This window comes from Meleagris gallopavo, chromosome 8 (assembly GCF_905368555.1).
Source record: "Meleagris gallopavo chromosome 8, MGAL_WU_HG_1.1, whole genome shotgun sequence".
Classification (NCBI taxonomy): Eukaryota; Metazoa; Chordata; class Aves; order Galliformes; family Phasianidae; genus Meleagris; species Meleagris gallopavo.
In genome coordinates, this window is record NC_139411.1 from 31,162,271 (window position 1) to 31,189,061 (window position 26,791).

The 26,791-nt window shown below is 41.3% G+C and overlaps 1 protein-coding gene across 3 annotated transcripts in view; it reads right to left on the reverse strand.

Moving 5' to 3' along the window:
- The window catches only part of CPXM2 (carboxypeptidase X, M14 family member 2), a 64,616-nt gene extending 45,385 nt beyond the window's left edge, over positions 1 to 19,231 (reverse strand). The window contains exon 1 of one of the 3 annotated variants that reach the window (XM_003208224.5): positions 18,727 to 19,229. In XM_003208224.5, the coding sequence (XP_003208272.2) occupies positions 18,727 to 19,054 (328 nt within the window). In that variant the 5' untranslated portion in view covers positions 19,055 to 19,229. Of the gene's footprint in view, positions 1 to 14,035; positions 14,286 to 18,726 lie in introns of those variants that run through there. The other 2 variants (XM_085229928.1, XM_085229929.1) reach the window with 2 other exon arrangements.
- Between the last annotated feature and the right edge of the window lie 7,560 nt (positions 19,232 to 26,791).

Below are 26,791 nucleotides of genomic sequence, written 5' to 3' on the forward strand. Positions count from 1 at the left end.
AGGCCTGAAAGCAGTTTCAGCCTCAGGATAGCCATGCCCTAACGATGCTGCATCTTCCACTGAAACTCAGCTCAAAAAGAAAAATACCACCACCCTCTACAGAACCATCTTGCTTGTCCTTACACCTGCAGCATAGTTATAGTTAATCTCCTGCAAGATTAACGATTCTTTGTGATAAAATTATCAGCAGACATCCTTGGAAATGCAGATTAATGTTGTAAATAGACGATGTATGTATGAACAGGGCAAAGAGAACACTCTTGTTCATCTTTATTTCCTAAATCACTCATTTATTTTATTTTCTGCTGGTCCAAATGAAGATGTCCGGGTGAGCACGGATTGTCTCTACAGCTCTGGTATCTAATGGGAATGCATTTAGGAAATTATTATCTTTTAAAAAGCACAGCAGACAAATGATTGTTGTATTTAAAGAACGTTTCCCATCAATTTAAGAACCTGATCATTTTTTTAAATGGAATGAAAAACAGGAGGAGCACATTCCCTTTTTTACTTACGTTTTTAGGAGCCATATCACTAATCCTTTTCAATCTACACCAGTCTGGGCTTGTCTAACTCCTCACTCTCAGCTCTGGAAATGGAGAAATATCAGCCCAGTGCTGTCTGACAGGCTCCCTGATGTTTGGAGGCAGGATGCACTCTGGCTAACGAGTTATTCCTTATGATTCCAATGTGTTTTAGCTCCAGGAGCTTCCTCGCTTTAAAATATCTAAGAACCCCCTTGTCCTTTGAAATGTTTGTTTGGGGAGAAAGGAAGTTACACTGTAGAGATAGGCAGGAAGAGGACAAGGCAGCATTGACGACAAGTTGACAGAGAATTTCTCTATGCAGAGAATGGCTTTAGAGCCAGGACAGTTCCTTGTTGCTGCTGACATCTATGGCTTTGCACTAGGGGCTTGAGCCAGCACCACCAGAGTCAATGGAAGAACTCCCACTGTTCTTATAGAAGTTGGATCAGGTTTTTACTATGAAAAGGACCTCATGACCTTTACAGTGTAACCGATTTCTTCAGGTCGTGCATTTTGCATCCAAGCATACACTGCCAGAACAATTTCCAGTAACACAGCACAGGCCAAGTTCTCTCAACGGACAATTAAGTATCTCTAGAAACAACAATGGTCAGTTTAAAGAATCAAAAGCCCATATTGCACATGTGGTGCCAGCAGGACGTGCATCAGGTTGCTATTTCTGATAGCAACCTACTGCTTTTATCATAGAGTCAGTCATGGAACCACAGCATCTTTAAGGCTGGAAAAGACCTCTCAGATCCCCAAGCCCAACTCCAGCCTCTCCCACCATGCCCACATTCCTCAGTGCCACATCCCCATGGCTCCTAAATCCAGGAATGATGATCCCACCACTTCTTGGGCAGTTGTGCCACTGCATCAACACTCTGAGAATAAATGTCTCCTAACATCCAACCTGAAACAAAAACCAAGCGTGTGAGTTTGCCTATCTAACTTGGCTGCAGGTACATCCCTTCTCCAGAAACCTCATTCTCTGGGGACTAAAAAAATTCATCCTTCTGACACGGTATGCTCAGGCGCTCATGGCAAAATCACATATCATAAGGCAGCTGTCATTTCAGCTTCCGATTCCCTATTTCTCTTTCTGGGTCATCCCAAAGTAGAAGCAGAATTTGGGTTCCATTTACATAAAATGCTTAAACACAGGTAGAAAAGCTGCTGCAAATGTATGAAGCTACTATAATAGGTTAGTTAAGCCCACAAACATATTTTGAGGGATGAAAACTCTAACACTTATATTATTCTTACTATTTTGATCCAGTTTTAGTCTTTCCAATTTCAGACCCTTGTAGTTTTTAACAAAAATTCTTAATGAAGCTTATTAAATAAGTCTAACACTATTAGCTTTTCCTATGGAATGTGTGGCTTATGATTCATCTCCCAATAGTGGGAACTTGTTAAGGAAACTCTAGTTCCCATGTCTCTAATAAGACTTAGCTCTCAGTTATGCAAAGTATTTTAAAACAGCAATGCACCTGAAAGGTGAAATACAAGCAAGAGAACATTTCTGCTGAGCTGCTGCCTGCAAACAGTGCATTTTGGTTGTTTGGCTGTCACAGACAGTCTTTACGGGGGCTGACTTAAACAGGAAAAGGTTCTCCATGTTAAAAAAAAGCATTATATTTACAGTCTTAAGCCATTTGTAGGGAGACATGGGGTGGCTAAATTTTGCTGTTTTGAAGATGTGGTTGTGGAAGTGTGACATTCTCACAGATGTTCATGAGTCATACTCTATACTTGGGAAGGCCCAGCTTTTCCCTGGAAACAGCTCCGAAGGTTTCAGTCTGAGCAGTTCCTATGTTCACAAAGTACTGATATTAATGCATTCTAGTTTGTTTTCTGGCCTGAGTTCAGTCCAGCAGATTAACTGAAGAAGTAAAGACAGATAAAGGTTCTTCAGGCAAACACACTTTGCATTTATTTGCTTTTTGTTATAAACCCATTCCTTGAGCACCAAAAGAACAAAGCAAACATCAAATCTCCTAGGCAGAAGTTAAATAAGCTGAATTACAGTCCCAGACCAAAGATCAATCAAAGGATTGAGTTGATGCCGTATTTTCCTATCCAGAGACAACATTAATTGCACTCTAATGCTGCATCAAAACTGTGTATGTTTCTTGTACAAGCAGAATACACTGCACAGGAGTTTAAAGTGTCAGAGGTTGTATGAGAAGAGGGCTGGATTTATTACAGTGCTGCAGCATGCACTTCAAATGGTTCCTGTTGAATATTTAAAACAAACAATGAACACCTTAAGTTGGAAACCACAAAAGCCTGCTTTGATATGAGGTCTGAGCCAAAGCCTCCTTAGCTCAAGAGGAACACTTTCATGGGCTCCAGGTGAAGGCAGAGCCTCAGTGAAATGCCACCCATCTGATACCTTTCAGCTATTTTGGATGATCAGATACTTTTCTTCATTACAACCCTTTTTCAGAGTCTCCAAGGCCACCAAAGCTGTGTCCTCAGCCTCACAGCCCTTTTGTGACTCACAGAAAAGGAAAACTTTCACACTTCCTTCCTGCCACCTAAATGCTGACTGATGCAGGAATCAGTCATCTGCCAAAAGGCTGCAGACTATGCAAAAGTAGAAGAGTTTCCTCTCTTGCCTTTGAAGTTCAGGGAAAACTCAGCAATTCAAGGCAATTAAAGAATAATTTAAGGATTATTTTGATCCTTAGGTCATATCTGACATGAAATCAAACTTTTTTTGGAAAGTACACTTTTTTTTTTATTACCACACAGTTTTCTTCCCTCACACACCCAGATTGTTCTCGTTGTGACAAACAGCACAATTAACAGGAAGAGTAACTATTATTCCTGGCACAGTTGGAGGCAGGAATTTCCAGAGAGCCTGTTCTCTAGGAGTTTTCTTGCCTAGACCTTCAGACTCAGGAGGCTCAGCTACACTCTAGACGCCATGTAGCCTCCCCAGAGCTGCCTGCTGCTACTGTCATACATTCTACCTAAGAGATGGCATGATTTGTGATGCGGGCAGTACAGGATCCCTGCCCTCCACACATGGTGTCCGCGTGCCTGAACACAAGAAACATTTCCTAGTTTTTCTCCTGCAACTGGATCTTTCTGCCTGTGGTCCTTCTGGGAGGTGGGAATCATAGAATGGCTTGGGTTGGAAGGGACATCAAGGATCATCAAGCTCCAACCCCTTGTCACATGCAGAGCCAGCAACCTCCATATCTAATACCAGCCCAGGCTGCCCAGTGCCCCATCCAACCTGGCCTTGAACACCTCCAGAGACTGGGCATCCACAACCTCTCTGGGCAGCTGTCCCAGCACCTCACCACTCTCACAGTAAAGAGCTTAAGAAGAAAGTACCCAAGAACTTAAGAAGCAGCAGCCAAGCCCATCCATCCATAAGAGAAGAAAAAGGTGGAGAAAAAGAAGGCCTGCAGGCAGGCACCAAAATTCCCACTCTTCTTGTCCATGGGAACACTAGCTACAGTGAGCTGACATGGGGAAGGAGGGGAGTGGGAGTCACACAGCTGCATGTTCCCAACACAGTCATAGCTACAAAGCCCTGACAAAAGAACTGATGTGATAACAAGCAGTGTTCAGTGCTATTACTGTCTAGAGCTGTTAAGTATCACCACAGGCATAGCCTGAGGAAAGCTTCCGAGTCCTTGTAACATGGTGAGCTCTCATTGGTACCCACGATCTCCACTTTCTGTACAAAGGAATACATGTATTTAGTTGCTCTGGGAAATAAACATCCCCTTGAAGAACCAAAAAGTGTTCTATCACTTCTTTTTATTATAAGCACTGAGTAACATTGACTTGTGTGTTATTCATTTAAAATGTCTCCTCTGTTTTTCTGAAGTACAGGATGAAGACTTTCTGTAATTCCAACTAAAGCCACAAAACTGAATACAGCCGTCGAAATGAAAACCACTCTTTTCTTCCCAGATCTAAACAAACAGACTTAGACAAACAAGGGAGAAAAAGCAGTCGGACTGCTTGCAGGCTAGCAGGGTATAGGACTAGAAGTGCCATTAAAATGCGTATCAATCCAATGTGCTCAAGCCAAAAATAGCTTAAAGTATCAAATCACTGAGGTGTACTGCAGGACCAAAGATTCTACAATAAGAACATAATTGTAGCTATTAAAAATAAACATTGAGACTTGAAATACCATTAACAAGTAAAAAAAAAAAGCAAGACAAGTACCTGCTATCATCAGATCCTTCTGTGGCCCAATAAACAAGACACTTTTGAAGTGCGAAAGTTTAACAAATTTTAACAATTCCACTTGAGTCTATTTTACCAGAAAGCGTACAACTGCATAAAACAGTTGTATAAAGAGTGTCTTATGATGCAATCAATTTCTTCTCTGCTCCTGCGGAAGCTGAAGCAGTAACTGTATACAGTCATCACTAGATATAGCTCACTCACTGTGCAGTTGTACAGAGAACAGCATAAGCATGAAGTTCTTCAAACATGCATAAGATGAAAAATTGCCTAAACTTTGGCTCCTGGAAACATGCATCTACAAAGTGTTCTACAAGCTTTAATCTGAGGCAAACCTGGAGCTATACCAGACCTGGTAGTGAAATTCATACAGACAACTCCACTCTCTACAAACATGTAACTTCACTGAAATGAATGTTATCACTGATAACATGCAGTAGACACATTGGATTGGAAGATTGGAAAAGACCACTAAGGTCATCTAGTCCCACCACCTTCTCTCTCTCTTCCTAGCACACACACGAAGCCTACAGACATCAAGCAGAAAAAAACTGAACTATTATAAAAGAGTTCTTTATAGCAGTAATGAACCATTACATCTTATTGCCACAGTTACTGTTGCCTCAATTTTTAAGTATTCGATTTACACTTGAGAAAGACTGAAATGTGCCACCTTCCAGTAAGCAGTACTTCAAGGAATCACAGAATCATTTGAGTTGGAAGGAATCTCCTTAAATGTCATCTGTTCCATCTCCACTTAATGCCATTCAACTTTTAATCAAGTTTAAGCTCTAGAATAGACTCTTTGACATTCCAAAAAGATGGAAAGTATGCTGAATATGATCTCAAAACAGATGCATTAGCTTCCTTTGATGAAGCAGTCTAAGGCCTAAGCCAAGTGAACGAGTGATGAAGATAGAATCACTCTGCTATTCACTTTTGGGTTCCAGAGAGGGCTGTTTTCTACCAGTTTAGCTCTCTGACTTAGCTCTCGGTGGGAGCCAGCAAGCTTCAGTGCCAGCACCATGGAGCAGTAGGAGCAGTGCCTCTAGGCAGCAGACAGTCATTAGTCATCTTAACTGTGAGTTGAAATGTCAGCTTTCATTTTTTTTCACGATTAAAACTAAAAATACACATTTACCAACAGAACGTAGAAGTATTCTGTGTCTGTAATGATACCTGTGACCACTTTTCTTAAGAGTCATTCTTCCTCTGTTGATTTATGAAAAACAAATCGCTGCCAGTTTTAAGTCTTTCCAAGGGATATGTGGCCAATAAGCAGCATTAAAATCCCCTTCCCCTCTGTGTTGTCAAACACATAACTGCAAACACATCTCCATGCACAAAGCAAAAAGATTCCCAAAGGTGGGCTGGGCAACTCAGCAGAGCCAACCATCATCACCCCAGCACCTAACTGTACATGCAGCATCTCCCTGCACTGAGCTGTCCCTCTTCCTACAGCAGCAACAGTGGGGCTGCCCATCACGAGGAACCATCATGGAGTGATGGGAATGCTCACTGGTTTGTTTGTGAGCCATCACCCCATGCAGGCTGCTCTCAGCTGCAGCCCAGCCCTCCTCCAGGTTGCACATCTGGGCTGAATACTTGACCTATATAGAGAGCCTGTGACAGGAAATACCTAAAATCCATCCAACTTGGTTTTAAAACCTTTTTTTACAGAGTAAGGCTCGGTGTTACAGAGACACGGTGTGTCTGCTCTAGCAGGGAGCTTAGACATTTACACATTTTTTCCCCAAAATCACATCTGTTGTTACTACTATTTATGAAATAATACGAAGAATTAGTAAGAGCAAACTCTCCTCAAAAAGCATAGGAGTCACCGTAGTGCCTGGAGCTGTTTCTCAGACAATGATTTGGAAAGAAAGTTATGTGTTTACATTTAACCTGATTTCAAACCACGTGCTCCTTCCCAGCCCTTAAGAAGGAATGTTTGTATTTTCCTGAGCACGGTAGAAGAAAAAAAAATAAATTCAGTTGACTTGTTTGCTCTTTACTTAATTATTCTTTCTGGTGAATTTTTTCCTTTTCTTTTTTTTTTTCCTCCCCTCCAAGCTTAGCTCTAATACCATACTAGAACATCAGAAATAGTTCACACAATTAGAGTCTTGAACATGGAAACACTTTTAGTGATGGGATGAGAAATTTGCCAGGAGCACTCACAGAACAATGGACGTCCTTTGGCTACAACTGGAAATCCTAAAAACATTTAGGAACTCATAACAAAGCTTTCTCCCTTCCTTTAGCATACCCTATGTCCCAGCTGGTGCACCCTGAAAGCAGAGTTCAAACACACTGTGGGCCATCCATTGCATCTCCCCATCTCTATCCGCCCTTAAGCTAGCCATGAAATAAACAACTTAGTGAAGTTAAAGGAAAAAATGCTTCAAGACCAAGTACCAGGATTCTGTGATCTTAAGAGTTCCACTGATATCTTGTAAATGTTGAGGGCTCAACATTTTTACAGACCTCTGGTCTTCCTGCCTGCAGAAATGCTGAAAGGCATGGCACTCCGTTTTTCTGAACGGATTGGAGAGGTTTTGCAGGGAGGCTCTTACAAAGCTCCAGATCCATGCTAGAAAGTAAAGGAGCTGAAATAGTTCAACCAAGGTTCAGACAAACATCTCAAACAGTGGGCACCTCTCCAATCCAAATGGCTGAGTGTCCAGAGGTCCTTCCACCTTATTCCAGCTTCCTATGAACTCGCAGCTTTGTGCAGCCCACAAAAAGTTTCCCAAAATTCATTCTGTCTAAACATCTTCTCTGCTTTGTTTAAAAACACTGCTCTGGTCCAGAAAAGGCACTTAATCACAGGCCAGATCTTTGGCACATAGGAAGGCTCCATGATGCAAAGCTGAGTGTGTCAGAGTCTTCAAATGACATCAAATACAAGTTTTTCATGAGTTTAAAATTGTATGCGTGCATACATACGTTCTTCTTTAAGGCTCACACTAAAAGACATGCCCTTACTATCCTTTGGATCCTTGGAATGCATTCAGACAAATCCCAGTATATACTGCTCGTCCCTAATAGATATTACTCACACAAGTCTCACAGTAGCAGTATTCCACAGTGTTTCCAACAGACTCTTTTCAAATGCAAAGATTGAATGTGCTGATGTGAAACGTTCAGGCCACGATCTGGGATTTATCAGTAAATCAGTCACTGCCATAGAACGTCCACCCTCCCAGCCACCCACAGGAGCTAGAAGCATTTAGTGGGCATAGGAATTCTGCAGTTGGAAAGCAGTGGAATAGAAAAAGTTTCAAGGCAAGCTTCCATGAGCATAACAAATTGTTTTTCAACTCGTTAATTGGGAGGAAAAAAATTAGTTCAGAATTAATGAATAGAAATAAGGAAGTTTTGCAGAAAAACAGTTGTATGCTATTTTCTCTCCATGCTTTCAAAGATCTCAGTGGCATTTTAGCTGCATAACTTTCATCCTAGCATTTTAATTACACTTTGAAAGGTTTCCCATTCTAGCCCTCTCAGAAGAGCGTATGGACTCTCTCAGTCATTGCCATTTGACTGGCATCCAAGCATTAAAAAACATAAAGTATATATTTGCTTTCTGCATATTATTAGCAATGTCAAACAATTCAGATGTGTCTACAGCAGTTTGCATTCCACATATTACTAGCCTTTGTCATGATTTGGATTATTTAGAAAGTAGATCCACAAGAATTTTTTCCTCCTTTTCATTTAATAGCTTAAAATAACACTGAATGCATTCATTTGCTGGATGAGAGTCTTGTTCTTTGTTCACTGTGGACTTGAACTGTTGCTTGCAAGCAGAGATCATCCTTTTTTCTTTATAGAGTTTCCAGATCCTAGGTACCAAGCAAGAACTTTGCAGAGAAGAAAAAAAAAAAAAGATTTAGAGTATATTAACCTTCATATTTACTTTTTTTTTTAAATAAATGAACAATTTGATCATTCAGACAGAACAGATGCTATTCCTTGTGACTTCAGAAGAATTTATCTCAGTCCCATTTTCTCCCGAGCTGTGTGCATCCCACCCATCTCTGGGTCTCTGTAGTACCTCACTACGGCAGCACAAGCAAAGGTCTTTAGAAGAAGACTCAAAGCTCTTTGCATCTCTATACGATTTCTCAATCATCTGTTCCTCTACAAGAGAGAAATAAGATTTTGGGAGCCTCTTTTTGTCAATTACACTTACTGATGGAATACCTGATGTGAAGGAACTGAGCCAGATGTGAGATGCTTCTGAAGGGAGCCTGGAAGACATCTGGACTGCAGTCCTCCAATGGGATCCAAAACTATGTAGAGGAGCCTAAGGGTAACACATCTGACCTAATACCTATAAGGAATTCTTCTCTTCATCTTGTGATATGCCCAGGGCCCTGGCTAGGACTGCCTCTGGCTGTTCATCCATCCCTCACATCAGCCCTATATTTACTAACATCACTCTCAACCCACCTTAAGAGAAGCCTCCTAATCTGGGCCGAGCAAAACACACTGAGGACTAGGGTAGGCACCACGCTGTTAGGCCACGTGCACCCAGGACCATATCAGAATCCAAGTTCACTCTGGGAAATTCCATACCTGCAGGCCATTCACAACCCAGATATACTTTTGGCAGAGTTTTGAGTGGATTTTTGGCTTGAAATTTGAAGCACTTAAGAGTGTGGATTGAGCACTTGGTAGGATAAGATTGGGTCTATCTTTGGGAGTACTTGCCGTCCAGTGCATGTTGGCAAATTTCATTCTGTTTCTGAAGTGTGTTTTGTAACTTCTCAGTATGTAGGAAACAAACAAAAAAAACACCAAAGCCCTCGACAATATGAATTTTCTGATTAAGTTCTACTTCAGGCAACCACATGTAAAAGGCTTTTGGCTGAAACCAAAGTTTCTGCTGTAGGTCAATGAAAGTCTTCAGAAGGGGTGAACTCAGTTCTAGAGTCCAGAAATCCTCTGTTCTGTGCATTGAACAAACTCATGACACTTTTGAAAATTATCTTGGGGAAAAGGAGTGAAAGCCATAAGAGGGCATTAGGCTCACTAGTAAGAGCATAGGTAAGGGAGCATTCACATCCAGATTTGAAATAACTTCTTAAAGAAAATTTGAACTTTTCCCTTCATAAGACAGAGGTTTTAGGAGCACCCTGACTGTAAAGCAGAGCCATAAACCTATCACCATAAAATACAGCCTCTCAGAAGAAAACATAAGAATACTCTCATTTCTGGGAAAGGTTGGAAGAGATGGTTTTCAGTTGCTCTCATTTCAAACTCCACGTCTCCCAGCACACCACAATGATTAGTGCAATCAGGCAGCTTACAGGAAATCTCAGATGTGTTGGAATCAGGAGCTACTTGGCCTCGCTCTCTACTCTCTTGTCAACAGAACTTCCATTGAAACGAGGCCGGGAAGGAGATTGCTTTGCTCTCCAGAGTTCATATGAGGAAACGGTGAAAAGGCAAACGTGATGACAGCAAAGACCACAGAACTACTGGACGTCTTCATAGAGAAAGAAAAATCTGAAAGTCAAGTTGGGTTTTTGAGGTTCCCTATCAGGTTCCCTTTTAGGTTCCAGATAGAGGAATCAATCTTGCAGAGCCAACAAGAACAAAAGTCAAGAAAGGTACTGCATTTGTGATAACATTTGCAAACGTGAAGAAAAAAAACGTAGTAGGACTCAAAGGGTGAGAAATTCAGACCTGATAATTATTTTGATATCTGTACTCACTAATAATGGATGAGATAATCAGATATTCCATTTCAGCTGTGACTAATAGTTACTGGAGTTCGCTATGGTCTAGTATGCCAGCTTTGCTGCAACCTTCTGCAATATCAAATCCCAGTGGGTGCACTGAGGCTCAGCCTGACACAGACAATGCAATGAGGATTTACAGTTCACTTATCTGTCAGAGTATGAAGTCGTTCACTCTTCCCAATGTAAAACATGCTCCTCCAATTCAGAAATATCAGTATTTTGTATAATTTTTTAGAAGACATTATTGTAAGATATATTTTACAATATAAATGGGAACCTGGCTGAATATAAGACAGCTCCTTTAAACACCACTCCAGAATCAGACAGCCACACTAAAGCCTTTTGTTTAAGAAAAATGATGTATTTCACAGTGGAAATGAAGAATAAAAACCTTATCTTGTCTCCATTTATGCTATAATAACACAGTACAAATCCTTACTTCCCAATATCAGCGTTATCCCACAGAAAGGAATTATTGTATGTCTAAAAGAAGAGTTAGATATCTCAGTCTCCAGAACATGCTTTATAATTTAATTCAAACAGAGACAGAGAGATTATCAACTGTACCAAGTATCGATGCTTTAAATGATCCTCACACACTTCCTCTGATGTCTTCATAGGCACACTGACTCTCCAAGTCACCATCTGGCATTTTTTTTATTCCCCTCTTGTTTTTCTCACCTTTTTTTGTTGTTGCCCATCTTTAGCTTTGAGTAAAAAAGAGAAACGCTCTTCCTTTTACACCTGTCAAATTGATTTAGCACTGCCTGTTGACTGCACAGAGAATAAAACGCCTTGCTCCTCTCTGGTTGTGCTCCAGCTCTTCCGACACACAGCAACCACCCAGAGTGTCCTGTTATTTCCCTTTTCCCACTTCCTTTCTTCTTGTCATGGCACGGATAGTGTGTTCAGGCAAGTTTTTGAGAGTTAACTTCTACATTAGAGACCTAACTGCACAGATATGACGGCTACAACCAACCATGGCTATGGCCAAATCCAAAACAGACTCCCTTCAACTCATGGCTTATTGAATTAAGAAGGACCAAACCATCCACTAAGATATCTCCCAGGTACAGAAAAATTGAAGGTGCCTGCACCTAACATGGCTGATTATTACTATCCCTCTGTTTTCTCTTGGGAAATGTCTGAGCTGAGTGAAGGCTATGGGAGTGTTTTGCGTGGGTAATCATTTGATTTTAAATTTCAGCTGCATCAGAACTTTGGGGTTTTTTTGTTCATCTGTTTTTTCCCCATGAATAAGCAAAAGTGAGTGATAAGAGCATATATTTGTACATTTATTTCAAAGAGCTGCACGCTATAAAACAAGCAATACCAAAAGCCATAACGTCATGAAGGTGCAGATCCATTGCATGCTTTGCATTATCGTATTAATGTAATCACAAGCAGCTATTCTGTGTAAATATGTCAGTCACATTTCAACTCTATTCCTAGACAGTGAATCCAGGAGTCCATTTCTTGTGTAGACAAGGAATCGGGCAAGGCTCAAAAACTCCAGAAAGAAAAGGCTCAGATTATAAAAATTCAAGAAATGACTTCTGCACCATACCTTCAAATTCCACTACTTTATCTTTTTGATAGTTCCTAAGTCCACCTAGCTGACAGAAGTCTGCCTGCCAAAACCAAAAAATAATTGAGGTTTGATTGTGAGCCTTTAGAGTGAACCCCTCTAACCAGCTCAATAAGCAGAGAATAACTTTAAAAACAAGAATGAGCTCAAATAACAAGTAACTCATAAAACGTTGGTATTTCAGGAACAGGTCTAGGCTCAGGTTCATATTATTAAAATCTATTCAGTGAAATCATCCTTCTTCTAAAGAGCTGTTTTTTCACCTTAAAAATTAGTTTGAATTCAGAGAAGCTTACTGGGAGAATTATCATAGAAAATGGTTTTCTCTAGCATAATCAAATGTATTTATTCTACATTTTTTCCTCATGTTATATTATTCATTGGAGACGTGGTTAATCAGAAAGTTTTGGCCAATTTTGAAGGCCCCGCTCATTATTCATTCCTAGTCATCTTTGTCCTCTTTTGTTGTAACGTTCTTTAAAGGATGGGCTCTTAAACAGAATGGTTCTGTTATGTTTTCTACGTATTTCTGGAGGAGAAAATAGAAGTTGATAGATGAAAAAAACTCATTAAAAGCCAGATGTTTTCAGCTTTGCTAGTCACATCTGGCAATTAGGATATGACACATGTTATATTAAAATCTATGGGAAATATTCCAAAGAGAATCTAGGTTCTATAAATTCATTCTTAGAACTTGCTAATCAAAGAATTTTAAGCGGAAGTTTTAAAGTTACATTACAGAAGTTTTAAAGTCACAGGAGTGCTTTACTTTCTCTGGACTACTGAGGAATGGGAACTAGTTACGAGGCTACAGACAAAAGATACCAGTGGGTTATATAACAGCAACACTGATAGCATTCCTGGTTTCTATGTAAGTCACCTACCACGGAACAGCCTTCACTCACATATCAGCCCCTGTGTGCAGTCATAACCCTTACCATCTCCTTCTGTTCCCTAAGCCCAAAGCCTCTACTCTGTCCCCCCGATCCCTGCTGTATTCTGGCTGCTGCTCATCTCTCCCCTCTCCATCCACTCCGAGCTCCCTAGCACATTGCCTAAAGCCGCTGCTGGCACTGCTCTCTCTCAGACCCCCGCCAGCCTCCTGCCCTGCCTGGCTTTCAGCTTTGGCATTCCACTAAAATGCATCTTGCCAACATTTCTAATGACTTCTTCCTCACTGGATCTCTGAGACATTACTCCATCTTCAGCTTGCCAGCAAAGTTCAACAAGCGCCTGCAGAAAACTGACTTTAATGGCTGTCTTGCTCCTAGATTTCCTTTAACCCTAGAAGCATGCCTACCCATTTTAAATCTCCCCTTTTCCCATTCAGTCTCATCTCCGGCTAATCCCACCCCAAACCCCAGAATTCTGGCAAGCACAAGCACCTCTTCCTTCTATATTTCCTTCTGTTCTAGCTGGAAACCTTTGCTTATGTACTTTCAGTTATCCATTCAATGTCTTTCACTCTCATCTCCTCCCCAGAGTGGACAAGTTCCCTTTTAACTATCTATAAGACCACAATCTAGTCAAGTACTTAACTTCACACCTCCTCAGATATCCACTTGCATTCTGTATCAATGAGCAGGCTGCCCAGGGAGGTGATGGAGTCATTGTTCCTGGAGATGTTTAAAAACCATGAAGTTATAGCACTGAGGGAACCAGTCTCCAGGCATGAAAGGGTTGGACTTGGTGGTCCTGGAGGCTTTCTCCAACCTCAGTTATTCTGTGATTATAATACCTTTCCAGTTTTCCACAGTTAACATCTTTGTTTCAGCTTTTCATTCACTCACTGAACTCTCCTTAAGCATTTATCGCCTCGTATTGGTAATGCAATGGAAAACTCAGCAACGACAGCAGAGCAGCAAGGTCCCAGCCTACAGCAAACAAGAATTTGCTCAAATACAAAAGCCATAGGCACAAAAATAAACAAAAAAAAATCTGCCTACCTTCAGAAGGCCTCAGGTATGCAGGGAGCTCCAACAAGATCCTCTTGCCTCCACTGCCAACCCTTAAATGAGGTTTGGGAAGGGGTGGATCCTGGCTCCAGCCCTTCTGGTCACTCAACTGTATTGCATGCACCTGAGCTGCCCTGGGTTGGCCCTGCCTTCCCAACAGGTGCTCAATCACTGCTTCAAGCTGTGACTTTGCATGTCCACTACAATATCTCATGACATTGGCCATGTTATCCTCTCTTTGCCTCCACAGACACTAGCTGAGCAGCGATTTCCCCCCAGCATTCTTAACTTACTGCCACTGATAGGACATGCCAATGAAGGCAGCTTTCAGCACCTATCTGGTCAAAACCTGCCTTTGTGCAGATTTTTGCTTGGGAGGAAGCACCTCTCCTTGACCTCCTTTCAGACCGGATTAAAACTTCCTTTTGTCCACGTGCCTCATAAAACCTGACAGAAAACAGAGTTCCCCAGGCTCATCCTCCTGCTTTTCGTGATGATGAAAGAGATCTTTTTATTCCCAGCTCTGTCTGATGGGATCATGGGCTGCCTTATCTCAGATGCTGAAAATTGATACATGGTTCCACTAGACCTTGGCCCATGCAAGATATACAGAAACAATTCTAACAACAACAACAAAAAAAAGACGTTGTTGAGTGAGTGCCAATATTACACAAAAATAAACAAATATGAGGCAAGTGAAGAGTGATGCATCTGAAGAGTTTCAACAAACTTGGGGAAAGAAACAGACAAGGAAGAAAATCGTGACATATTTTGGATTGCCCTGAAATCAGGCAATGGAACACCTGTAGAATGTGAAAAAAATCAGTAAAAACCATTCTGACCTCTGCCATACAAATGAACACCTCTCCTTTATTTTCCAGTAGCAATCAGAATTGTGGTATAGACAGAAGACGAATCAGCACAAGTATAATTGTCTAAGTCAAATTTGTTTCCTAGGAAGAATTTTTGCCAACGTTTGGTACATCCCCATGTTCTCCACTCCCTGTGAGCCTGATAGGTGGTCTCAAAGAAAGCTCTGTAGATGGTATTTTGGAAAGCATGGTATAATCTTAGACTTGAACAGATATATAGAATAGGATGTCTTTAGCATTGTCTTTCTAAAATCATTTCATAGCTATGCTGAAAAGCAACAAAAGTGTAAAGGAATATATAATTACAGAGATAACTGCGGCAAATTCAAGCACAATAGGAATGAGAGTGGGAACTGATCGAGAGCAATTTGCAGCATTTAAGCATTTATAAGCCGTGTTCATGGGCACCTCAGCCCCATAAACCTCTCTGAGGTTACATTTTGGCCCGTAGGCAGACAGAGCTGGTTGGGATTTACCACCCAGGTGGTGGCTGAGATGGCATTTATTAAATTCTATTGAAAAACTCATAAAAGAAAAACATTGATGTTAATGAGACTCTTTCCACTGATTTGAATGGGCTTTGGATCAAGGCCTAAAAAAGCAAAGGTGGAATTAGAAAACTGAAATATGCATATACAGAAACCTGTCAATCTGACTGTTTACCTTCCAGGGATGACCTGGTACCATTTCATTTCCGAGTCATCTACAGGGCAAGAAGGCAGGCTGATGTTACTGTTATCTGAATCGTGTATTTTGCAAATATTGGTTCTTAACTATATTTTAAAAACAAAAACAAAATACAGACATTGCAACCCCACTGACATCCATAGAATTTTTCCCACCGTAACATTTCACAGATTGAAATGTTTGTATTCTCACACTTAATAATTAGCTTAAATAAGCTGAGCCTGTGTTATCTGCTATGAGCTGCATCCTTCAGCCTGCTATGTTTGATTTCAGCTTTGTTTCCAAGCCTGGGCTGATCAGTACCAGCTGCTCAGCCAAAGGGCAGATCACACGTCCCCAGCCCTCCGCCTCCTTCATCCCAGCTCCAAGCCAGCCTATTGTTTGTTAGAATAACTAATTCCACATGCCCCGGCTCCCAGTGAGCCTCACAAAAAGCAGATTCTTGTGTTTATTGCATGTCCAGTAAATTAATTCCAGTTCTGGATACACGTATAAACATATGGATGTATATGCATATATACAACATGTACACATATTCACACAGCCAGACTTGTAGCTGCTGTTCATGGCTGTTTGGTTATCACCATAAATATTTCTATTTGTCCTTCTCAAGGGCCGAATGTGAGAAATTACGGGCATGTTTTCTTATTTAGTCCCTTCTGCATGGTTCCAGATGTACACGTATTCCAACTGATACCCAATGACACGACATGGGGCTTTGGTGTCCCTGCACTGCTTAGACCTGTACATCTACTCTTTGCCCTTGCCAGACTGCTGTGTGGTATCTTTTCTTGTCTTTGGGAGAGGGAAAAGAAAAGAATTCTGATACTACAGCCAGAATTTTTATTACTCTCCTCAGATAAAGTTGCCTGAAACTTCCTTTTGAATATGACTCCTGTCTTCAGTTACTTGCTTCTTCAACAAACAGTAATCGTACTCTGCTGAGTGTCTGCATAGGTTTTATTAGGGCTATTTCAGTTAAAATAGCTCAGCTGCTCCTGAGGAAATGCATTGCATGTCACCATATTATAGCAGGTCTAACAACCAACTCGTTGAGTTGGTGTCAAGGCTCCATGTGCTGGAGCAAAAGTTTGGTGGAGGGGATCTGTTGTATGTGGTACCAGTACAAAAGCTCACAGACTCTAAAACATCTTCCTGTAGGTGGGAGCTGTGTCAAAAAGAGTACATGGCTGCTGTGGCAGCAGCAGCAACTGAGCTGATCCCAGCAATTTGGTGGCACATCATGAGTTTCTCCCATACTTGGCCTTGTGCCCATCTATGCTGAGATAGAGGAAGAGGCTGAGTTCAGCACATTGGGCTGAACATAGAAATAAAATCTCCCTGAACTCAGAGTCAGGTAGGGTGGAAAGCAAAAAGCAGATAATAAGGGATTAATCCAGCATGAGTCCATTGGTCAGTGCACAACGGAGTGTATTCTGTGAGGGTTTATGGAAGGTTTGTTTAAATTTTCTTATTCCATCATTTCCCATGTCTAAAAGGAATGTGATTCCATCTTGTTAGGAATGACCATGTTCAGAATGCCTGTAAGACTTCAGTTTGCTCTCGCGGTGGATAGACTTGGAATTTTGTGCTGCTTTATCAGCAGTGCATTAAACAAATCAGGTTGAGAAAGGAAGAGTGATGCACAGTGAAGGAGGGTGATATTGGTACAGCTGCTGCTTCTCTGCACTTGCAAAGTGCTCAGCAAGGTGGGCACCTGTTTGTGCCGATGAATGAAAATTGCCCTCACAGATTACAAGCCATCCTCATTGCTGCCACTGCGTTTTCTGGAGTAGATAAGGTGCCAGGGAAATTGGGAAAAAGCCAACAGGAAAGGCAAAAGCAGAACTAACCTGCAGAATACTCCTCTACAGGTGGGAAACTGGTGCTGCCTCTACTCTTCTGAAGAAGAGCAATCCTGGTACCTGAGACAGTAGCTTAAAAATCCACTGTGCCCAAGATTAGATAGAAAATAAGCAGTATTTGAGACCAAAAAGCTGCTGGGCTGTGAGGAAGCCAAGCTCATGGATGTCTCATGTCTCCGCTCCCCCATAAAGGCACTTGTCCTGCTCTCATCTGTGATCTCTGGCTGCCCCACAAACAGCTTCAAGATTTCACAGATAATATTTTCTTATCGCTATTTATTATTGTAAAATCTTTGTGAATCAAAAACTAATTCATCTCTATCCACATTAACCTTCAATTGAAAATTCTGTATATTCTATTGGCTAGATACAAGAAGGAAAAGCTGATGCCTATACAATTCTTGCCTCTCTGTTTTGCTGCTCTGCATGCAGCAGTGCCTCTGAACTACTAACTTTATGCCCGTGCTCTGGCTGTTGCCATGAAAAGTTTCTTCCTGAAGTAAAGAGGAGCTCAGTTCTAAGCAAGTGAGATTTGGTGGTGCAACTAGCTGTTAATGGGAATGACTGGCTGGCAACAGCTGACCCAGCTCCTACACATTTTAATAATGCTTGCATATTTTCAGCCAATCACATGCAGAAAACACAAAGGAAATTGCAGGTGGTCTTTTTTTTAATAAGGAATCTTAGTTGTCGCTTAATTTCTATGCTTTACAGGCTGATAACAACAGTGAGCTTGCTGTGACTCGGTCTATTTCAGAGAAAATCTCTGTCTACATATCTTCCTCTGGAGGGCTTTAAAGCAAAAGCTCAAAGAAAGTCACAACTGCAAACAAAATCAGCTCAGGAACTTCTCTTATATTCAAGAAACTGGGGACAGAGCGAAGTGTCAGCGTTTACTGACAGCCCACACTGCAGAATCTGTCTCTCCTCATTTGCTCATAGAACTGCAGCTCTCACAGCAATCCAGCTGTCAAGTGCAATTAAGAAGGAAAACCATCATATCTAGAGTGCAAAATAATTAATGTTAGCAATCCGAAAAGTCTTCCCTTGACGAGGAAGGGGTTAAAAAGCCTGTAAAAGTTCTGTAGAGCTGTTCAGCAGGATATTAAACATAGTGCATTGCCAGCATCACCACCACAAGCATATTATTGTTATTAGTACCAAGACTGCCATTAGCGGGATATTCATTAATGTTAAAAGTCACAGTCAGCGTGAGATTCAGAGCCTCCGAGCTCTGGAGGAGGAGGTGGAAAGTTACCTGGTGGAGGTTCAAGAATGGCTTTTCCTTTTTTGCTGCTTTTCTTCGGTTTTAACTCTTTCCTGCTCGGTTTGAACCCTGGGTGTTCCTCTGGCTCTGAAGCACGGATAGTTCCTTCCTCTCCGGGTTGCTCCGTGAAAGAAAAATACTCTTCACCGGGGTATGGAAAGGAGTAATAGTGATCCCTGTTGCTAATCTCTTGCAGATAATAATCCTGTTCGTCCATGGGGACAGCCCAGGACAGACCCCCCAGCACGGCCAGCCCGAGGGCACAGAGAGTGGGGAACAGCTGAGAGGGGCATGAGCTTCTCTTCCTAAGGGCAATCATCAGTTTTTAGTGTTAAAGCAAAGCCCCCAGACTTTATTTGGCAGGAGGGGAAGCAGAGGGGGATGAAGAAGCCCGTCTGCAGAAAGTTCCTCTGCTTGGGGCGAGTTTGCAGGAGCCGTGCAGCGCAGCGGGACAGGGCTGGGAGGGAGGGAGGGGGCAGGCGGGATGCATGTGATCACCGCGCTCGGCAGCCAGACAGACGGATGGATGGACACGCTGGAGAAGGCAGGACAGGATGCTGTCTTGGCAGGTGTGACCTCCAGCACGGCACACTCGCTGCTTCCCTTTGCTGTTGTTGTTTTCTTCCCAGATCACAGCTCCACAGAAATCTCCTTGCAGTTCCTTTAGCCGTCCCCCGTGCAGCTGATCCAAGGGAGCATTTATTCAAAGAAAAGTGAAGTTGGCAGCAAGCCTTCACCTCCCAGCAAAAGAGTTTTTCCATCCCTGGGAGATGCTATGCAGGATGGGGTGGGCACTCTGAGCCATGGGCAAACGCTGACATATAATGGAACTGCGTCTCATCACCCTCATCCCACGTGTGATGGATTATATACCTTTTTGCAATATGTTTTCGCATCCCTCTCTAGAACAGATCCGAGCTTCCCTGGTTGCCCCAAACAATACAAATCCACACATAGCATGTACCCAGCTACGGGCATCTCCTGGGGTACAGGGGAGACACGCCAGGAAGGACGTGTTTCAACAGTAGCCCTTTTCCTCGCTCTTCTTGGCAAGATCCCAACTTTTGTTCTCCCTGAAACATCTTCCAAGCAGATTAGGATGCACTGTGCTGGCATCTGCACACATGCAACCCAGTGTTGTTAATGGAATCAATTTGTCTCGGAATTAAATCTTATCTTTCATCTTCTTCATACCTCCAAAATACCATTCAGTGCTGAAGGAAATGTGCAGCAGTTGGCTCACGTGGAATATGAATCCTCTCTCCTGTGTTGAAAATACCAGCTTATATTTTCATCATGTGTATTGTATTTCTTCCCGTTGCCCAGTCATGCAGGAGAAAGCATTACATCTGTTACTCCACTCTCTATTCTGCCTTTTCAATCACAGTTTGTGTATGCAGCCCTTGGTCCCAGTTTCTGAGGACAGAGCACGGGCTGCAGAAAATTTGCACAGTTTTGCTACTGTTTGTAGCACAGCCAAACTGAGGTTAGTAGTATGGATTTCCACATCTTTACAGAAGTTGCAGAAAACTTGGCTTTTCCATGTCATCATTAATGACCTACTTTTTTGGTAACTAAAGGAGCTTTGGCTGCAAAGTATTATTTAACTCATTGCAGTGGTAAAAAATGTTCCATAGAAACTGAAGACTATTTATATTTCCATGCAAAACAGGAAGTATGCAAGATAGAGTCATGTGTATACTAATTAAAGATTGAGGAATATATTTGGGGCAATTTTAAATTATTTGCTTTTGGCAGCTTTACATGTGTACATTTCAATAATGTATGCGTGCAAAGATCGTGTATTTTCTTTCATGCACATCCACTGTTCTAAAATATGACACCTTTTCTATGGAGCCAACTTATCATTTTAGGCATTTTATCTATTTATATTATATAATACTACATAATATGTTATTTCTTACCTGTTATATTACAGCAATATTTCACATCTGACTTGGACCTCTTTAATGGGTGTGTGTAATACCTGTATATACATAGATGCATTACTATAGCTAACTGTAGTACAGCAAAATATTTTCCAGTCAATATCAGGCCTTTACTTGTTTGATACATGTAACAACTGACACAAATTTGCAGCCAAATGTTCCCCATCACAATACCTCACTATCCATGTACCCAATAACTGATTTCTGTGTGTTGACGTTGTCCAATGTGTCTACTCATGTCTGTACCTATCTTGCCTACATTTCTTTTTCTCAAACTTCAGTCCTTCCTGCTGATTGGTATTTCCTATGACTTGGTCAGTATACAAAGAATAGTCCCAAGAAATGGCCGTTGCTGCTATGGGTACCTGTGGTCTGCCTCTGCTTTTAGGGCACCCATGCTGCAGTGCCAAAGACTGCCTCTGGGCAGAATTTAGGTATTCCGAAGGAAAAGTAGTTTTCACCCTTTTTTCTTTTTTTTTTCTTCCTTTTTTTCTTTTTTCTTTTTTTTTTTTTTAACATCAGTCAACATCCTTGCAATACACAACTCACAAGAAAAGAGATATTTTTTTCTTCTTAGAGCAGCATGGGAGTATTAAATTCACTGAAGTCTCATTAGTTGAACAGAGAAATATTTCCAGCTTTAGAAGGGCTGCTCCCTATTTTTGCCTGTGAATTATCACAATTGCTTTTAAAAACTTGAGTTGATATGGAAGGAGATAAAGCAAGCTAATATGTTTGCAGAATGACTGCAGCTGGCCATATCCTCCCTCCTGGAACAACGCCATGACAATGTTTAAGTTATTCTACAGTTTACTTTAAATCTTTGTTCTTCTGAAGTGAATCAAAACATGCTGTTATCAGCAAACAAGCAGGGGTTTCCCCCTCTGTTCCCAAAAAGTATTTATTTACAACGTTATGGCTTCTCCTCCAAGCCGTGTACTGTGAGCCAGCTCCACCAACACTGCTGGGAAAGGAACCTTTCCAGCTTCCGCTGCCCCAACAGACTGCACTTTTCCATATTTCCTATCCCTTGAGATGTTTTTTTTCCCCAACTTTTGTTTCATTTATACCAGTTTGAAATTATATGGCTTTAATAATGGACCTGGGAGAAGTGGGCTTCAGCCTTGCTTCCCCCTGCCTGGTTTCAACAACTGCATTTTCAAGGAGCTCTGATTCAGGAATGCATTTTTGCTGAAAGACAGGTAGGGTTGTGTGCCTAAGTGATGTCCTGGTCCAAGGTCTCCATATTTACGCCACGTAATATATGTTCACACATTCCTTCATTAATTCTTCAAACTGGACAGTGACTCCTGCAACCTCTCATTGAACACACACATCATTTTTTCTAATTGAAGAAAAGCTTTGTGGTTGGAAACAAAGATGAAGAACCAAGCATCTCCCTTCCATTCCCATTCCCTGGTAACTTCCTGAAGTAGCACATAAGGTTTCTATACACCTTGGCAACAAAACAAGACTAAAAATAACTTTTCCTCTGCACACCAGAAAGTTTCTGTCCTTCTCAGGTCTGTAGTAAATCACGGAGAACACAGCGGAGGAAGAGAATAGAATGTTTTTAAGCAGTCTGGTGTTTTTTTTCCACATAAAGCATTTACTCCGGTTGTCAACAAGGTCAAAGCATCTCAGAGGAAACAGAAAGCTGACATTGGGAAGAGCAAAGTAAACTGCATTTAATGTTTATACGTTTCTTGAGTGCCCGTTCCTTGTGTAGGTTACAGAAAGGGATAACAGGTTGTCCATTATATCCACCTGGGCTGCATGCATCCTGCAGCATCCAGGCAGTAGCAGCAGAGCTGGCTGGATACATAAACCAGTTCTTATATGGAGACACTCTTTCACTGTTAAGAGATGTCTGATGTGAAGCAGAATATCATTATTTTACTGGGTGGTGCCTATCAGAAACGTGCAGGAACTGAACTTCTGTCTTCTGAGAGCATCATATAACGGTACAAAATATGAGTGAAGAGCGGCCCCCCCTCTCTCCTGAGCAAGCTGCTGTTTTCTTTATGAAAATAGACTTTAAAATAAACACATGGCATTAGTGAAGGCAATTATTTCTTTCAGAAATTGCTTATTTGAACTGGTTAGCAATGCAGCATGTGTCCTGCCTGGGGAAATCAGCCCAGTGTATTCTCTTTAACTTTTCTGGTAAGAACAACATGACCTTCGGATAATCATTCAGCATATTGCCTTTGTGCTTCTGTCTGAAGGAGCTCACATTGCCATGGAAACAAAAGTTCCTTGTTCTTTTCTACTTCCTTGTGCTATGATATCATTTTTGCTATATGAACCCTTTTCTTAGCGAGAAAGGGAAACGTGGGATTTTCATGTTTTGAACATCCCAAAGCCATCTTAGGTGACAGCTCAGTTCACTGCAGAAATGCTTTGAACATGGCTCAGAGATTGCATGCATCATCCTTGTTATTCAGGGTTATTCAGATCAGACACATTTGCATCAGTCCGTTTGCACTGGAGAAGTGAAAAGTCTCTGCATACTTTTTCCAGAGTTTTCCTTTCTCTTCCACACTGAATGGCTGAGAAACAGCATTTTGAGAAAGACAATATTAATCCATAAACAAAGCCAAAAAGAATTTCTGGTATTTTTGCAAAGAATGCAATGGTTTTTTTTTTTTTTTTTTTTTTTTTTTTTTTTTTTTTTTTTGTGGTGGGAGTTGCATTTCTTCATGCCCCAGAAGGGCTGTACATTTAATGTTGACAACACATTGCCCTGGGATTTGGCAGCCACTGCTGGGTCTGTGCCAGCAGGGTTATCACTGGAAAGGGGACTGAAGAAGGTGCCACGTTCAGAACTCTGTGATATTAGCAGTACAGAAAAGATAGACAATACTTTTTTTCTAATATTATTTTTTTTTGTCTGATTTCTCTCTATTTGGAAGACTGTAGGTCTGCATTAGTCAACAGTTTCAACTGGAGTTGTTTGTATCAGTCAAGTTAGAGCAAGTTTTACACGTCTTTCACATTAACTGTAAGATTGAGCTAGCATTGGTGCCACAGAGATGTCTGGATGACAGCAATTTCAAGGAATAGTAGGAGAGAATGGGAAGAAATACCCTGGTTGTGGGTGATGTGCAGCAGGAACGGCATTTTTGCTTTACTTATACAAAAACAGCCACTTCCAGCAAATTCCCATGGACCTACCTGCCAACATTTGAATCTCAAGAAGTAATGACTCTCACATTTCTGTCTGGTATTTCCTGGACCAAAACTGCTGTACGTGTGCCATGCAGAGTGTGAGCAGTATGTTTAACACATCCCAGGCAGCAGCAGCGAGATGCAATGTGTTGTCTGAAACCAACTCAAGAGCCATTTTTCCCTGGGATTTCATCTGTATCTGCAGCCTGAGAAGTCATGAGCAAAAATCCAGTGGAACTGAAGGCAACGGATAAATATAACAGTCTTTGTCATGCTAAATAAATGGTGACATCATGAGAGTAGTCCTTGAAATTTCTGTATTTAAGGATTGCTTTTTAAAGACGATAGCAAGGAATGATTCCTTTTAGATATGAGCGGTATTCGTGGCTGTGATCCATTTGGTCTAATAAATGCATAATGTGATACTTCCCCAACAACTCCATCCCCACAGAACTTCTATCCAAATCTGAATTTGGTGACATTTTGGTATTTATAGCTGATTTATTTGTTTGAAGGTGACAAGAGCTGATTTTGTTAATCTTCATAATCTTGTGTTTACAATATGCTGTAAGTACTTTCCATAGTGGATTCATATTAAAGCAGAGAAAATACAAGAACTTATGTGAAGGATAGTCTCTGAAATGAGTCTTTGCTTGTCATACAGTAGGCATCAAAGATTCATGTCAGACTTACATTACTGGATATGACAATATAATTTCACAGCTGTGTAATAAACTTGTTGGAACCTGACTTATAGCTGTTAAAAAAGGACTTGTGCCAGCATGCTTGATGAAGCTGTTCAAAAGGTGAAGTGATCAGCTCTGAAGATGCAGTGAAGCTTAAAGGCAATGCAGATGTTTACTAATATGCAGCATAACATAAGTTATCTCAAATGCACCGCTTTGAGAAATGCATTAATGTGTTTCTTCATGGTGATCCTAGGCACTGCCAAGAACACAGGATGGGGAAAAGGACAGGGCTCTGCTATAGTAATCATTGCTTTTTTTTAATCTAATTCTTGAAATTTTTCAATCCATCTTGAGTATTTCAGTTCCTAAAATCACAGAGCAGCTTGGATTGGAAAGGAACTCCAGGAGATCAGCCTCTCCTTTTTCCTCTCTCTGAACATGTAGACGACAAGATCTCTAAGGAAGGATTTATTTCTCACTGTGTGCTTATACAGTCCCTTATTAATGGGAACAGCATTGTTTAGGATTTTCTTGACTTCAGTAGAGTTATATCATTAAGAATATTAACATTTGGATTACTGAATTTGAGTTTTAGAAAAACTGAACTACATCAAATCCAGCCCAAAATACAGCTCAGGCTAGTTTTGCTTGCTCCATGTTGGGTATGGCAAACAGTGCAAGAGAAATATCTCAGCTTCACTTGGGGTCAGGTAAGCTTGTCAGCTGAATAGAGTTGTTTCCAGAAGCATCCATCAGAACTTAACAGCTTAGGTCACAAAAAGTGACAATAACAACAATAATTATTTTTAATGCAAATCACTTGTGACTAATAATGAGAACTGCTGCCTCCTTTGGAACATTATCCAGACAAATTTTCTTTCTCAATCTGGATTGAAAACCAGAAGTGATACAAAGCAATCTCTAGATTCCCTTGGCAACCATATAGAAGCTGTTATTGCCCAAGAACTTCTCATCCTCTCCCATCCCTGCACATCTGATTTGGGATTAGCCACCTTTGGTTTGGCCTTGGCATGGCTTGGCCTAGCCCTGAGAGCAGCAGAGATGTACCACAGTGCTTCTCCAGATGCTGAGACATCACCTACTCAAGCAAGCTCCCCTAAACTTCACTGTTGCACCAAGATTTGAATACAAACTTGGCTACCAAGACCTCCATTCACACAACTTGGTGTTGTGTTTCTGAGGCTCAGTTTCTGTGAAAAATGCAGAGAATTTGCAGCAGTTTTGAAATGAGGTATTGGAGCTCCTGTCTGAACTGATGGCAAGGCTGGGAATGGGAGATCCAGGGACTGGACACTTCTTGAGCTTAGGGCTAGCTTCTGATTTATGGAGGTCTAACACTGCACTGCCATTATCTTCCTTGGTTAGCTTCACAGGTGGTTTGAAGTAATATTAAATGCTTTGCTTTTTTTTTTTTTTTTTTTTTTTTTTTAACATAAACAAGCATTTTCAAACACATTCATCATCCAAGTTTCATTCACTTCAGCTCCAGATTACTTACAGGGAACATTACCAAAGCTTCTTCGCCAGCAAATGAGGAAAAATGAAAAGCTGTCTCCTCTCTCTGGAGAACTGTCATGCACTCAGATATTTTGATTATTTAATACTGAGTGACAGCTTTAGGATTCAAGAGTACTTTGTATTTTAACTGAGATTACAGTCTTATGAGATCATGATGTACAAGTCATTTAGAAACACTCATCTGAAATCTGTGATTATACCTACAATGTTACACCCTTCCTATACACCTGGATTACCTCTGACAAATCTAGATTGTTACAGAAGCACCATTTACCCCTCTTTTCTCCCTCAAGGCCCATGGAAGGTGATTTTTGTGGTGGAGCATTTGGAAACACTTGTCCCATTGCACTGCACTGTCTGCCCTCTGGTCCTCCCAGACTACATCTGTTTGCAGTGCCTTACTCCTAACAGTGCTTGAATCCCTGGTGGATTTCATTCCAACTGAACATAGAAGCCAAATTCACATCATATAGCATGAAAACTGGGTGAATGGTGTGCAAACAACCAAGCTAGGAACTCGAGAAGAAAACTGCACTGTGAATTTAATGATTTTCTGTTATGTTTAGCGAGCTGATTTACCAACATACAGACAGCTTCAGAACAACCCAAGCACACAGATCCTGTTGCCAAGATGGCAATTACAGAGTGTGGAAAAGAGCCAAGAGTACTCGCTCCGGATGGAGGAGCAGGAGACATGAAGGGAAACCA